At 38.2% G+C, this 16534-nt stretch overlaps 1 protein-coding gene across 3 annotated transcripts in view; it reads right to left on the reverse strand.

The window, feature by feature from the left end:
- The window catches only part of LOC131248068 (ATP-dependent DNA helicase SRS2-like protein At4g25120), a 43919-nt gene extending 29190 nt beyond the window's left edge, over window positions 1-14729 (reverse strand). For 2 of the 3 annotated variants that reach the window (XM_058248117.1, XM_058248116.1), the window contains exons 1-16: window positions 14288-14729; window positions 13056-13722; window positions 12933-12974; window positions 12680-12843; window positions 9182-9386; window positions 8837-8893; window positions 8647-8752; window positions 8423-8556; window positions 8252-8326; window positions 8032-8157; window positions 7792-7923; window positions 7616-7699; window positions 5337-5450; window positions 5154-5254; window positions 384-450; window positions 10-60 (exon numbers count right to left, since the gene is read on the reverse strand). In XM_058248117.1, the coding sequence (XP_058104100.1) occupies window positions 10-60; window positions 384-450; window positions 5154-5254; window positions 5337-5450; window positions 7616-7699; window positions 7792-7923; window positions 8032-8157; window positions 8252-8326; window positions 8423-8556; window positions 8647-8752; window positions 8837-8893; window positions 9182-9386; window positions 12680-12843; window positions 12933-12974; window positions 13056-13722; window positions 14288-14430 (2268 nt within the window). In that variant the 5' untranslated portion in view covers window positions 14431-14729. The remainder of the gene's footprint in view (window positions 1-9; window positions 61-383; window positions 451-5153; window positions 5255-5336; window positions 5451-7615; window positions 7700-7791; window positions 7924-8031; window positions 8158-8251; window positions 8327-8422; window positions 8557-8646; window positions 8753-8836; window positions 8894-9181; window positions 9387-12679; window positions 12844-12932; window positions 12975-13055; window positions 13723-14287) is intronic. The other variant, XM_058248114.1, reaches the window with a different exon arrangement.
- Between the last annotated feature and the right edge of the window lie 1805 nt (window positions 14730-16534).

Consider the following 16534-nt stretch of genomic DNA (forward strand, 5'->3'; position numbering starts at 1 on the left):
AATTCATACCTGAGGTAACACATTTACCACCGACGTTATGACTGCTGAAATTGATTGCTCCTGTAAGGATCAATAAATATTTAGAATTATTTCCAAATGTTACAGACAATTTATCAGTTTTTAAGGAAATATAGCTAACCTTCAGGAATACTCAAAGCATTATTTAAAACTGCCACCACAGCGGAGCAGAAAAATAAAACCACAATTCATGCAATAGAATTTTGATCTTTTATGAAAAATTGAAATCACGGAGTATGTGTTACCATCAAAATAACCAGCTTCCCTTCATAATTTCATTCAAGAGATGGATAAGAAGATATAATTTAATAACAGTAGATGAATAAATGCCAGAGTATACAAAATTAAGGTTTCTTATTTCTTACTCTTTGAATGAGTTTTGATATCATATCTAGCGTAAATAACACCTTGCGTCCTTGGGTAAGTTGACTCCTATCATTACCCACAAAAGTTCTTAAGGTTAGCATATTGATGCAACAAAATCTCCAAGGGTAAGAAAACAAGAGATTCAACTGGCTCTAGTTAGTTATACAAGCAATGATCATGTTCACCAAAACATGTTAAAAATATTTCTTGTATTCAAACAAAATTCCAACCCCAAATAGTTGGTACCAATGATACTTCCCTCACCAAGTTTTATATTCCAAAATGCACAATCCGAATTATGGGTCATTTGCAATCCAGATTGTTATTTTTACCAATCTAAAATTATAGTTGTATACTCTTAGTGTTGATTAAGTTGTTGTGCAAATTTATCCTTTTGTTTATGTGATAGCATCCATATAACATAATGATATGCACTTGGGATCCATAATAATAATAATCATTTCATATACAAATTACAATATCAATCCACACAAAAGATGATATTGCATATACTTAGTGTATGTAATGGAGAGACTGACATGATCCTACCCGCTACCCCTAGCATACCACTAATAGGAGGAAACAACATCTATGTACCCATTCCCGTAACATGTACCATAGCAACTTACAATCCAGGTAACCTTGGTTGGGTCAAGGCAATGATGATGATGATTCAAAATATATCAGATGCAAGTTCTAAGTTCTAACAATTTGGGTATAAGGCAAATATGCATGCATCAACTAAATTTAAGAGACAGCTTGAATTTACACTTTAACTATTTACGTATAAGGCAAAAACTTATGATTTAACTTGGCAAGAACTAACGCCTCAACTTAATGTAGAAGACAACAATTTTTTTTTGAAAGATCACAGTACTTAATTAGAAGGAAGACAACAAGAATTGATCAGATGCTAGAATCAACATCTTCAAAAACGGTGATATGTGTCAAATATAAAATGACTTCCCTTGTTTTATTTTTTCTTTGTTTGAGAATTTACGTTTTCATTAATGAAAGAGAAGCACAAGGCTCATATTTAGTCTATATACCAGCTAGAATTAGGACATCATTTGGATCAAAATTCATGAAACAAGAAATCCACCCAGTTACATTCAATTTTGCCCTTCTACACACCTCTCTCCAATTCGCTTGTGCTTTGGAAGCGCTGTGTGTTCCTCTCTCTCCATATACCCATATTGCCACCATCATCACTAGCTTCCTCGATGCCAAAAGGAAGCCGGTGATCAAGCCCAACATCACCCAAGGTGACTAGAAAAATGCAATAAATCCATCCCACAATTGCGAGGCGAAGAAGCAATAGATGAATAGGTGATCTACCATATCGGTCGCTTTCATACATAACGCACAACAATTTGGGATGATCATAGCCCTCCTCTGAAGATTATCGATTGTTAGAATCTTGTTCCTCGCCACAAACCATATAAATGCTGCCACTTTGGGAGGAGCACCGCTTCACCAAACAAACGATAGTTTCCTAATCTCCTCACTCGGATTAGGCTCACCAAGTGAATCATGGAAGGAACGTATGGAAAAGTGTCATGATCTCTCCAATGCCCAAACGATTGAGTCTTTTTCACTCCCGGTTGCCATTTGAGACGATTAAGCCACTCTACGTGGGCCTCAAGTACTCCTCTGTCTCTTTGTCTGACAAATTTCTGCAACATGCGAGGTCCACACAACGGAATCGCCTGAAAAGGATATGCATTTGTGTATGGTCATCTCCAGGTCCTTACCAACTTTGACTATTAGCAGAAATTCCCTGCTAAGTGGAATCTCCCCTATCCAAATATCCTTCCAGAATTAATTATTCTCCCATCTCCCCATGTAAATCGGATGTCAACCTCGAACTTATCCATCATTAGCTTCCATGTTCTTAGCAGAAAAAAATAAAAAATAAATATCTTTTGATCAATTAGTCTCTAGCAGAAAATGTGGAAATAGGAATTAGATGGGAATTTTTCAGTTTGGTCTTTCTTGTTGTCCTTCACCAATGGCCATCAATGATATTTCTTCAATTGATTCCTGCATTTAGATGCATCTTGTTCCACTAGAAGTCAACACCTTTTGCCAGACAGTGGTGTTGGATAAGATTCTCACACTTAATCACCTGAAAAATAGGGGATTATCTTTGCCTAACAGATGTTCAGATGCTGCTCCAAAGAAGAATATGTTTCTCATCTTGCAGCTCTGCATGGAGGACAGTCTAGTCGGCTGGATGGAGTGTTTCGGTATCTCCTAGGCAGTTCAAAATTTGATTGAGAATCTTGTTGCTGGCTGGAGGAAATGTGCAGTTTCGGCTATCCACACCTTGCAGTGGAAAGCACCACTTCAGGCTATTTCATTGAGCATGTAGCTAAAAAGACGCACAGATTTCTTGAAAAGTCATGCAGTGTGAGTTCGATTGTTGAGAAAGCTTTTAATCTCACTGGGGATTGAAAGAAAAGCAAATAATGAATGGCATTTACCAAAATCTGATTCAAACTGATTGGGCAGAGGTGATCCATTGTGGTTTGGCTGTTTCAGAACCAAAGCAGAGATGGCCTTCTCCCTCCTGAAGGCTGGTTTAAGCTGAATTTCAGCAGGTGCTCATTGGAGTCGCCGGCAGGTGCAGGTGGAATCATTTGGGATGCCATTAGGAATTCTGTTCTTGAATTTGTAGGCCAGGTTCGGATCCCTGACCCTAGCTATACTAAAGCTTCCGCCTTGCTTCAGGAGTCAAAGATAGAGTTAATCATCACTCCCGCCCAGTCTTTATCAAAGGTGACTCTGCCAATGTTAGCAGGCAGGCTAAATCCGGACAGTGTCCTTGGAATGTTGCAGACCTTATTGAAGAATGCATAGACTGATGTGCTCCAATCTTAGTCTCTTTCTTTCCTATTAATCATGAAGTGAACTCATTAGCAGATCTATTGACCAAGGAGCCTCTAGAACCTCAAAGAGTACTGTTTATTCAATCATTCTTATTGAGCAACCGTTATCCCTGATACTCATGATGAGAGAGTTGCTGTGGTTTGTTCGCAGCATATTATATCTATTGGCTGCTGTATTTCTTTGGTTGTTGTAGTTTTTTTCTTTCTTTCTTTTTCATTAAGAAAATTCTCAGTATTCATCAAAATTAATGCAAAAAATTCTGCACTTTAAAACAATGATGTATGGACTCAAGAGTGCACCATCCCAAAAGACTCCAGAAGCAATTACTGACCTGATACAACAGGAAATCTTAATCCATATCAGGAGAGCAACATATCACAAGAGAGTAACATATAACCATATACTACAAGCCCAATCATGGAATCCTTATCAGTTCATGGAAACAAATTGCCTTTAGCATGATGTAAAAAAAAAAAAAAAAAAAAAATTTCCTAGACCAAATGTAAATACTATCGACAAAATTCCCTAAAAACCAAATACAAAGATTCCACTCTTCATAAATAAATGAGCTTCTGAATGGTTGCATAATTATACTGGAGAATCATAGATGGCGGCAACAATCTACAAACAAGCACTTCAATTTCCCCAAAAAAAAAAGGGACATCCATGAACTTTCTAGACAAGATTTACATAAAAAGCCTGGCAGGAAATAAAACGCATAATATATACATGCTTACTCTCTCAAAACTAGAACTCAGCAAACAGTCCCCTAATCCCTGCTTAAGGCAATGTGAAATCATTCAAGAAACTCATAAAATCAATACTCAGATGTTAGTTTCCAGCAGAAGGGTGAACCTTTAATGATTATCTCCAAGAATATGGTATAAGCCCAAATGCTTATGTACTGATAAGACCTTGATTGGTCAGTTCAGTGACTGCAAAGACCATTCCCCAGAAAAATAAAGCAGAGATCAATGCTAATGATATACATACTTACTATTTCAATTATTTAAAGAAATTTAGACATGGAAGCGATTGTTGAGGGGAACTCCTGGATCACAATTTCATGGGTGTCACAATCAAAATAGGAGCCAAGGAAATGGTGATTCCTTGCGAATGAAATTCATAACTAAGCTTCCTCATTGCAAGAATCCTTTAATCTTGTTCCTAGAGAGGCTAATCATTTGACAGATAAGCCTGCAAAAGATGGGGTTTCTCGATCTTAATCTATGTTTGGGATTTTCATATCCATTGCCCTTATGGATGCTTGTATCTTTTAGGCTATTTTGAGCATTTCAACTAAAATCGCCATTATCAATCCAGAGAGAGAGAGTGAGATCATCACTACAGAACTGTGACCTAGAGGTTCATTCAGGTCATTCTCTAAAGCTGTGATACAGGACTACGAACTTCATACCTCAATCAGCATTCAATGCTTAGGTGTTTCCTATTTTTTGTTATTTTTGTTTTCAAATTTGAAACCTACAAAAGTGAATTCAAAACCACAAAAATCTTGAGCCTATTCAGATTTAAGGCGACTTTAATCCGCATCCAGTCGCAAGTTTCCAAAACTAGAGACAAATGAACCAAATCTAGAAAAAGGATGTGTGGAGAAGATATTTAAGGGACAAACATCAAGAATCAAGTAAGACAGTTCTAAATCAATTGAAAACTTTCATGCACCTTCCTACACCAAATAACCACAGTTTAAAATATTTGTTGTAATAATGACATGGACTACCTTTTAGCGTTGACAATGTATCAACAAGATGCATGCATTCAAAAAAGGGAAAAAGTATTTTTAAAAATGAAAGCATCACATAGCAGAATCTCTTGTGCCATCCAAGATTATTCGCATAACATGTTTGAACCAAAACCTTTTGAAGGTACCCGAAATCTTTGCACCAAAGATGTCACAGGCAGCTGATACAAAGCTGCATTTCCTTGTAGTGGCTATTTTGTCAATATAGTCAATAACCTGCAAGAAACCACTCCACAAAATGAACCTGCAATGGAAGTGAACAAGAAAGTACGAATGAGATGAAGCACCAAGAAAGTACCCTCTTCTTTTCTTCCTTCTCGCCAGGTAATAACACCTTGAACACCTGACGAAATGGCCCATCATCACAACCAGGCAATGCTGTTCTAAGCATTGCCATAATGGCTTTGATTACCTATAGTAAGAAATGCACTTTGTCAAAATCCAAAACCTACCTTGCACCTCCAAAAGGATCCCCAATGAAACCCATTTAAGATTACAAGGATTTCAAAAAACAGGCCAGACTAGAACAAAAGATTACAATTAATGATAGTACCTGCTTACCAGGAAGGTAACACAGATTAAGATGCAAGTATTTCAATGTAATTGTTTCTTTCAAAATTTTTTTTAAAAAAAGGAAGTCTCTTCATGCATAAACTAATGAAAAAGGAAAATAAATACATTAATTCAACATCCAATTACTGTTGTTCCAAAGGACCAGATCACAAAATATACCAAAGCAAAAAACGCTTCCTATTTGGAAATGAAGTGCTCAAAAATGGTTGGGAAAAGATAAAAGAAAATGAAGGAGCAGATAATCAACAAAGGGTATCACTGTGGGGAAAAAAACAATACAAAACAGAATATTGGTGTGCTCCAAGCAGTAGAGCCCCCAGCATTGCGGAGCAGCATGATTACAGATTGAAATGCTTAAAGCTTAAAACTGGGATCTTTATTCAGAAAGAAATTGAGACTGCAAAACCAAAACCAGATTTAAGATAATGAAAATCTGCCAGCAAAAATGTCCGTGTTCTTGGCCATTCGGAAGTGTGAATGGGGTTTTTTCAGGCTTTGGTTTGTTCTTGCCTTCTTAATGCTGGCTTTGGCATTTAGACACTTCGTTTTGGATGATATTGTGAAGTTGTGAACTGATGCAGGCTATGCAGAAGACCTTTACATGAGAATAAGATTTCATTTTCCTTTGTGCTACAACAGAACTATGTTCTGGCACAGTTTCTTGATACAAGGAAATTGAGAAATAATGATTTGGCATTTTCAAGGTAAAATTTCCAGGCCTAATGTCTACCCTTGATATTAATATACACTACAGAAGCACTTTGTTGGCTTTCAGGGTATTGATGACTGATGTTATCTGCATAACTATAGCAGTTTTTCTGGCATATATCCAAATTCTTTAACAAAATTTTATCATCTTTAAGATATTAGTGTTAGTTTCCACAAAAAAGAAAAAAAAAAAAAAGTTCGAAGGAAATAATAAGTTCGTTGTAAATCATGTTAAGCAGCAATGACATGAATAGTAATGAAACAGTTACAACCCATCCCATCAACATTGTTAAAACTGAAAAGGTTTTTTTTTTATTTTCAAGAGCCAGATGAGAAACCATCAGATTTACCAAACAACATGCACGCTACAGCATGGCTTTTTTTCCCGTGAGAGGTAACCATGGCTAATGGAATGCTCCTGATTAAACAATTCTCCTCTAGTTCCTCATTCCACAACTCTCTGAAATTATAGCAATGATATGCTCAAGAGCATTCTCAGGGAAATACATACAGAATTCTTCTCTTCCAATTAGAGATATTATCTCAATGATAATTGGAGAGACTTAAATAAATATCTAACGAGTGGATATGGCACATGCAATGCATGTGGAGAGAGGAAGCACTTCGATGGGAGGGTGGAGAGGAGAATAATTGACATTGTTGCTCCAGAGAGTGACACTTGATACACAAGCATGCAGAATTTGTGCATGGGATGTGGCATATAATACTCTATTTTGACCTTCAAAATTGGGAACATGCAAGAAATGGTTCATCATCGAAACACCATATTTGCTGAGTTATCCCAACCTCTGAATAGTTCACACAAATTTGCTATTAAATTCAAACCATTGTATTTTTTCATTTGACCCATCCAATAAATATCTACCAATTGGCTATTTACAAAATCAATTCCATATAACTTTCGGTCTATTAAAATATCCCAATGCCTGCACGCTGTGCCAAATTATAGAAGTTCTTCTCTTTCTAAAAATAGATGTTTGGTGGAAAAGCACTACGATTCACCTCTTAATAACCTAAATGCCATTTTAGTTTTAAAGCCCTTCCAATGTACTTAAATAATGAACAGGTTTAGCATTTGGAGAAAATAATTGCATGGAGAATTTTTCCTCTGCCTTCTCTCATCATGTGTAGTAGAGATAGTATGCTTTTAGAACAATGCCCAAACTAGGATGAAAGCATTGGGTTAAAACCAAATCATGATGAGAAGAACTTATCAAGCATGTGTATCTGACCAGAATTAACCTTAAACTGGAAAAAATATATATATATCCATGCCTTTTTCCGGTAGAAGGCCACACCATGAACGTTAAAAGGTATCTTCCTACTGCGGAAGGATGTCTGGAATGCTCTCCCTGATACCTGAGGAATATAAGCTGAACACATCAATTTTCAGAAACTCATCTTTGAACCAGTTAATATTATTGAAGTATAATGAAATGAGGTAACTCCACCTGTCGTCGATAAAGAATTGCAATGTTACCAAAGGAACACTTAGTGTCCAAGCTAGCGGACGTGAGTTCTAAGATTTTATCAACAACGAATGCACATTGCGCATCCTCGTTGTGGCATTCCTTGACAGTAATCTGAACGTTGTGAAGGGCCAAATGACACAAATTTTATTATCGTGTGGAAGACGACAATGTCACATAATTAAATTGCAAACTTGCATAAACAAACCGTGAGAAGGATACTTTGCAATCAGAGGAATTATCAGTTACAACTTGCTTGAGCTGGCATCGTTTTACATTATGGTGGATAAGAGATGAAGCGGCCTCAACAATACAGCGTGTTGAACGATAATTTTTAGTTAGCCTAATCTGAAATCAATAAGACAGAATTTATGGAGCTATATGCCAAAATGACCAGAAAAAGGGCAAGAATCAACACAGAACAAACAAGAACAGGCAGAACCTCTTTGTGGGCTGGAAAATCTCTACGGAATGAATCAAAGCCACAAATGTCAGCCCCGTTGAAACTGAAAATGGACTGAAGCAAGCATTTAGCATGTTTCAGCGTTTATGAAATAAGACATTGCATTTGTAAGACAAATCTATCAAGGTTATTAAAAAAAAAAAAGTGTACCTGATCTTCATCACCAACAACAGTTATGCAATTATGAGCTGCAAGTAAACGTAAAAGACCATACTGCATGGCACTTGTATCCTGAAACTCGTCTACTACTATGGCTTTCCATGTGTCCTGACACTCCTTGTACACTGAATGTCAAAAGGCCTAAAATTGTATTAGATGCCAAAAATCAACTGAATTGCAATAGTGTTACAGGAAGAACTTCGGAGAACATGAACCTTCAGGAAAATCATTTAGTAGCTTTACTGAAGAGCTGATGAAATCATGGTAATCCAGAGCATTACAGGATCTTAAAATATCATTGTAGTTCCCAAGAATTGCAGCCTGAATCAGATCAAAGCTAAGAAAATGTTTTGATAGCAAAAAGTTGACATCAACAGTCTTTAACACAAAATAGCATCAGCTTACTCCTATCTCATCTCCCATTGTTCGACATTCCATAGGGGTCTTTCCAGAAGCTTTAGCCTGAATCAAATGACATTTATTGGCGTTACTTCTAGAATTGAATGCATTTAAGCTATTCAACAAAAAAGATCTCCTTTGGGAGTTCCATGGGTAGCTTAGAGCCTTAGAGAGAAATGGCTGGATTCAGTAATTGAATCTAAAGGGACAGATTAAAATGGTTGTCAAGCTAGATGAACCTCACATTCTTATTCAGTCTGGAAATTTGCTATGTAGAAATTTCATATAGTCTTCATTATGAAGACATAAAGTAGAGAAGAAGATAAAAAAGTATAGATGCTGCAAATTCACCTGGGTCACAAACTTGTGCCACTTCTTTGACTTGTCTTTGAAAGACTGTGCATTGCCAGATATACCACTAGAGTCTTCCTCAAGTTCACTGGCACCACAATTTGGTCCAGTCTTCCTTGCATTCTCCATCAAGCGCACGGCCTCAATTATCGCTCGTCTCTGCTGCCCGTGCCCATATATTAGGAACTCAGAAGTGCGACCCAGCCTGTAACACATTAGGATTTACAAAAGTCAGATCGGATGTCTGGGCCAAAATTGAGCATGCGACAGCCAATAGACAATTTCTAAAAAGATGTAAACGGGTTTAGTAACAGAGAGTGTGAGCAATAAACTTATGCCCGCTGTCCTGCAAAGATGCAACAATTATGTTTTGTGCATCATGAGGATCTTAAGCTAAAGCTAAAATGCCAACATGCTTCAAAACGGGTAACATATCCAAGGTTGATACTTCAACACTGTAGAAGTCCAAACTCATGTCATAATGTGCCATGTGTGAGTACCATAGCACATAGGCATGCAACGTATGTTAGAGAGAATTATTTACAAAAGCAGATGTAAAATGAGGATCTAAGTGGTGAGAAGAATATTGGTAATGATAAAATATGGAGCTAAAGTGTTCCAAATAAGCCCTCACCAAAAATAATAAATAATAATGATAATCTCACATCAAGCAAAAGCATGCCCCACCCGATAGCCACAATCCTATTGGCAACAAACTCTACCATATCAATGAATTCCCACTGCAATGGATATCAAAATTGTAAATTGTTCCACGAGAAACACCTATCATCTAAGAAGACTTCATGAAATTGTTCTAAGAAGACTTCATGAAATTGTGGCATTCATGAATCATGAATGATGAATCAACCAGAGTTCATAGAGCCCTCTAATAAGTAATCTCTTTCTCTATTCTTTTTGTGGACTACTATTGCCCTGGAAGTATATTTCCTATGTGTTAACAGTTGGGTATGGGCCTATGGCCCTCTTGGTTTTGGTTATGGGCCTATGGCCCACAAGTTTCATAGTGTTTTTTGTCTTGGGATGCGTTGGACATAAAGTTTATTGTATTTTATTCATATTTTCTTTTATTACTTTAATTATAATATAAGAGAAAGGGGGTGGGGACGTGAAAACCCTAACCCATTCTTTTCTTCCTTCATATTTTCTTCTCTCTTCTCTCTTCTCTCCTCTCTTCTTTTTTGTTTCTTTCTTCTCTCTTTCATCTCTATATACTTGTAATAGGCCATCTCTCTTTTCTTTCTTCTCACAATGATTCTAATAAGCCCATTGAAATATATACTTGGCCGAAAATGATGAAATTCCAAGCCTCAGATGGGCCACAAGCAAAGGATCACAAGAGTGACTAACCAATGATTTTTAACCATTGATTTACATGGACAATGTTTACACTGCTTAGATCATTCTGTTGAAGTAATTTTAATGATGCTGTTGAAGTAATTTTAATGATGCGGTCGATGATCTGATTGTGTTAGGATATCATCAATGGGACACATGCCCAATATATTAGTAGCCTAGTGACACATATGATACACATGCGAATCTCATGTATTTAAAAATGAGCGAAAAAAATGCGAGGATTTAGGAAATCCAAGCAAAAGGGAGGGAATGCAAAACTCACCAAAAGCGAGGATTTGAAATACCCTCTCATCCACCCTGCCAAACAACTGACGGCTTTGGAATACCGTCAAATATCCCCCCCCCCCCCAAAAAAAAAAAAATTTGGTGCCAAATGACCCCCAAGTTCTGAAGAACAGGGATTGACTCAATCAAGTACTCAATATGGATGGCGGATTCAAGGAATACATATAGGAAAGTAGTATTTGTAGCTTTTCAAGCATATTTCAACTCCTAAGGCATGCCTAAGAGGACTGGGAGTTCACTGAAAAATGATAGACCCAATATCTAAAAGGAAAATCGACCAAAGCAAATACTCAAGATTTTGATTGCAGATTAAAAGCAATGCTAATTAATAGCAATACAATTCCTGAAGCTTATGATATGTGTTCTTAAGACATGCAAGCATGAGTTAGCTACAAATGTATTTCAGGGCTTATATCATAATTGAATATTTCATAAAGAGTTTTGCTAACATCCCCAACTTCATTGGGGATGCTAGCAACATTTCCAAACTTTTTAAAAGGCACACAGGGTGACCTATAGTCGATCAAAACTGTTCATTCAATCATACAAGTAATAGGAGCAAGCCATGATGCAAAAATCATGCCAATCAGGCGATCCTAAGCTTCTGATCAATAGCATGATAATGGACAGTCAAGATTAACCAAATAGGTCCAATCATCATCTTGAAACATCTAGTAGATAAAACCCACTTTGTGTTTCTTATGATTCTAAAGTAACATTTTGATTTGATGAATTTGATCGTGTGATTTATGGCTCGTAAAAAGTGGACAGTTGTAACAAATTGACGCCACTCAAAGGGTTAGGATCACCTAATTGGCATGATTTTTGCATCAAGTCTTGCTCTGAGTTGCATGATTGAATGTGCGGTATAGATCGACAATAGGTCACCCCCTGTGTCATTTAAAATTTTTGGGGGCATTGCTAACATCCCCATGAAGGTGGGACATTAGCAAAACCCTTGATAAAAATATTTGATACTTACTGAACAATTCTATAGAATATGATGGGGAATTTTTACCACAAAATTCCTCAAGAATTTGGATTTTACCAAACAATGCCTTGACTTTTTTGAAGTACCAAAACGTGCTTTTCAGGGGATAATGATTGAATTTCCCTCATGTAACTTTTGCCTAGAAAGTGGTAGGTTAGAGGATTGTGGGGCCAACATGGTTTGCACATGACATCCAGCCCATCCAACATGTACACTTGGATCGTCATGATCACGCGAGTCGAACAGAAACTCAGGCAGATCCAATCTTCAGGTGGGCCACAAAAAAATTGGAGGTTTTTGGATGGTGCACACCGTTTTTATGGTGTGTCCACCCAAAGATTGGATCAGCCTGATTTTCTGTTTGTCACTTGTCAGATAATCATGGTGGACTGCACCTGTTGGAAGGGTTGGATGTCCTACACACACGATGTGGGCCCATAGTGTTCAACTCCATTCTCTTATGAGAAAAAACAGAAGGGCAAAAGGTCCAGGTATTATTTTGGTAAAATCAGAATTCTGAGGAATTCTGCAGTAAAAATCACAAGATGATATATTGATAGTATTGCCAGTGTATAAAAAATTTGTAACATTCACGATTCCATGTGAGATTTCCAAGACTCCAAATCACTGAGGTACAAAAGAAGCCAAGAATCCTTTAGTCTTTCTTCAAGATCCTCCATGCAGTACTTTGCATGCATGGTTCCTCCAAGGATTGCCCATGAAAGGGTAACTTTCTTAGCATCTCAATCCAAGAAAAAGAATAATATCCAACAACTATAAAGAACTGGGCTTCCTAAAATGAAAGCAAACAGCAAACTAAGAATTTCAAGGGCATAGTTGCAGACTTCTCAGCGTGTGAGCGGCAGAGTTGCAAACAAAATGAGTGGAAAGTGCTGATTGTTAGTTCCTTTGCGATCGCTCTTCCTGCCACTGCTCCAATTCGATCCCTCATCTCAGACGCGGCAGCAGTAGTGAATGTCATGGCCAGAATGTGGGTCGGACCAATTCCCTGAAATCATCTTAAATGTGTAAGAAACAATAGACCCTTGAGTAGAAAACTCTGATTAGTGAAAATCAAGTGCACGACAAAGTACATACCTCTTTAAGCAATGTCAACACACGGCCGACCATGGTCGAGGTCTGCACGCATAAAACAATGTCAAGAAAAGGAACCCATTATCATCGAAAGAAATGCACACATCAACGCATTCAAAATCAGACCTTTCCACTTCCTGGGCCAGCTACAATCATTAAGGGGGTTGAAATATCACTACAAGCTGCCTCCTTCTGCATCTCATTCAGTGTTTGCATGTATTCTGCATATGCTTTGGGCATGCAACCTCTTCGAGTGGCTTGAAAAGAACTTGATCCTTCTTCCTCCAATTCCACTGCTGTAATTTCTGCCACATTATCATCTTCCTGCAATTTATCAGCAGTAACAGCCCCCAAATTACTAGAAGCATCAGCACTGCTCTCATCACATGCCTTGCACTCGCTTTCAATGAAAACATTGCTCTGTGGGCGATGGCCTTCCTTCTTTGCTGTTGACTGTTGTTCACATAAAGCATCGATTTCTTTCAAAATCGTTTCATCATAATCTTCATCTAAAACACTGGGTGAGGAAAAGTCGTCACTGTAACTGCATCGTTCGGATTCTTTCTTCGGAGTGATGACGCACACCAACGTGGATCCATTTTCAGCAGTGATTTCTTCAATCCGTGCACCAAATTGTGCAGAAGTGTCCCCATCATTGATAGGCCTTCTTTTGGTGCAAGATCCACTATTGCACGCGATGTCTAATAACCCGGACCCATTAGAAGAGATAGGGGAATGGTTGTTTATTTGAACATCCTCAGGTGGATGTCTTTCGACTTTCTCATTGTAGATTCTGAAAGAAACATAAAGTAGACATGAATATTAACACTCAGCCTTTTTCTTCTTCTCTTTCTTTTTCCCCTTTTTTCCTTGCAGTCAAGCTCCAAAAACCAAGAAGATATATACAATGTTAAAATTGAGCAGTTTTCCCAGACAATCAAAATGTTACATGTAGGGCCCACTTTTTGGTGATTCAGACTATCCATAGCCTCATCATGGACCGAAGCCCCCGTCAGACGACCTCCTCCAACTTCACCATCACTAAACACAGGGGGATTGGCTGCAATTAACCATTTGCAATTCACTGATAGGATCACTAGGGTCACTGGTAGGGGCTGTCCGATGATGGTCCTGCCGAATAAACGTGTTCGCTTACTGGAAGCTGGGGCCCACCTATGCCATTCTGGCCTTTTGTTCTTTCAATTGAGCATTGTATAAACCATCAGAAATCAATGCAGCTCCGAGCAATAGAAATCATTATATAAATATGCAGAATAAGCAATGAAATAAGCTTATAGAGAGATGTTTGAATTCTCCAATCACATGAACATGATGTAGAGAGAAAGAGAGATACTGACTTTCGGAGAATGGGCGTGGCTTCGTACGGCCTTTTACGAGCGAGAAGTGCCTTTGCGGCCCTGAAATTCTGGGTGATTCTGGCCCTTTGTTCTTCAGTAATTCCTTCCAAATGCGGCGTCCCCCAGGCGTTTTCCTTGTTCATCCTTCATACGAATATTGAAAAGTGTCTCTCCCAACCTGTTCTTGGGAATGAAACGGAAACTGATTGAATCAGAACGAGAAAAGCAAAGAAGCGTTTGAAACGAGATCTTCTTGGTTTTGGATTTGATGCAGCCAAACGAAATATAAAGAGAGAGAAAACGGAAATCTCAGAGACGGACGGAGAGATTCGAGCAAACGAGAGGAACCCTAGAAGACGGAAATGGCGCCTGTCGCTGCGTTTAAATGCTGGAGGGAGCTTCAGTTTGATTTCCTTTGTTTTCCCTCTCTCTCTCTCTCTCTCTCTCTCTGTTTGAAGCGTGCTCAAGAAGCCTTACCAGTGGCAGAATCGTAATATTAAGGCGGTAGTAGTACAATACTCGGGTGGCAGCTGCGTATGATGCCTGATACGCTGGCACCGAGAGATGTGAAATGCGGCGTAAATTGACTCAAATTAACCCGACTAAAATGGGGGAACTCACGTATGTATTACATTCTAAACTCAGATTGGGTGAATAATCCTAACCTCGACTTGGACACTTGTTTTCTGAAATAAATTTATTGGATATTCTTCCATTTTATATAGTCGTCCAATTAGTGTGCCGCAAGTTAGGACCTGTTTAGGAGCATGGATTTGGAACCCCTGCATTCGAAACGGCTAGATTTGAAACTCCCATTTACTTTATGGTACAAAACAACCTGGGGATTTTATTATTCAAATGCTAAGACTTGTTTGATTAGCCAATTACAATAGTAAACGAAGTGGGTAATGATTATAATTTTTGTATTCTACCGACATCAGTTGCATTCTTTTTTTCTTTTTCCTTTTTTGCATTATGCAACAATTATATCATTGCTTGCATTATGTGTTTTATCCAATTAAAATTGTAAAAATGGTAATTTTGTGGTGTAAAAATATAATGATTATAAATAATTTTTACTTATCCGCATTTGATTTTCACATTATATATCATGGTATTTGTTTAAATAAGTACTATGAAATAATATTGATAGCTTATTTATATTACATTACAATGGAATTGGTAAAACAAATAGCTTAATATATGAGTTGATTTCTAACAGCAAATAGGCCACAGCTCCGCAAGGTCTAGGTAGCTCAACCAGTGGATGGCACCACCGGTGTGGCATGGCTAAGAGAACACGCAAGTCTGTTTGCCGAGCAGGACGCATGTGCGGGTATGGTTAATACATTCAAGTTCTAGATAGGTAACATGGCTTCAAAATCAATTTGATCCACTGATTAGGTGCCATGCATTAATACGGTGGGTGCCGCGATGGCCAGGTGGCCCAGTCGCATAGTACCAGCGCCAAGCCCCCTGAGCTAGGACTGAGGACTGGGCTGGGCTGGCGCATGGTACATGTTATCAATGGGTGTTTAAATGACTTGGCAGCCATCTGCACTCAAGGCACGTGGTGGCCCACCGAATGAGCAAACCAGCCGTTCGGACGAAGTCATGTCTGCCATGGCCCTACTGGGAGATCGTCTAAATGCCTGGATAGGAGTTTGCAAAATGTAAGTCCATGTCCATGCATCCTTATGCATAGGTAGGGGCTTCGATGGATGGTGAGATGTTGTGTTGGGACGCGAAATAAAAGTCAAGGAATGTCATGTTTCGGTGATTTCATGGAATAGGTTTGAAGTCCTCTTATTAAAAAAGCTCAGCTAAAGAGCATGTGTCGAGATATGGATTGGATCCCATGTGATCAAGGCTATTATAAAGGGACAAGCATTCTTAAACGCCCCTGGTAAATTCAATAAGAACCATGATTCGGATGACTCGATCACCCACATATGCTGATAACAGAGGGAGGTGAACCGTCCACATCAATGCTTAGGTCTATGTTAATGCCTATGACCTTGTGAGTTAATAGTTTACTCACAAGAGTTTCAACCTGAGGTCATTGGTTAGAGCATCACTGTAATATATATATATATATATATATATATATTCATATAAGGTTGAGTGCTAGTGGCACGTTGTTATTCATCAGATGGTGAAGAAATTTTTTAGGGAACTGAATAAACAAAATTGTAGGAAATTTACGTGCAAGCCTTTGGTTGTTGGAAGATCATGTGGTAGAATTCT

The sequence above is a fragment of the Magnolia sinica genome, chromosome 6, assembly GCF_029962835.1.
Source record: "Magnolia sinica isolate HGM2019 chromosome 6, MsV1, whole genome shotgun sequence".
Lineage (NCBI taxonomy): Eukaryota > Viridiplantae > Streptophyta > Magnoliopsida > Magnoliales > Magnoliaceae > Magnolia > Magnolia sinica.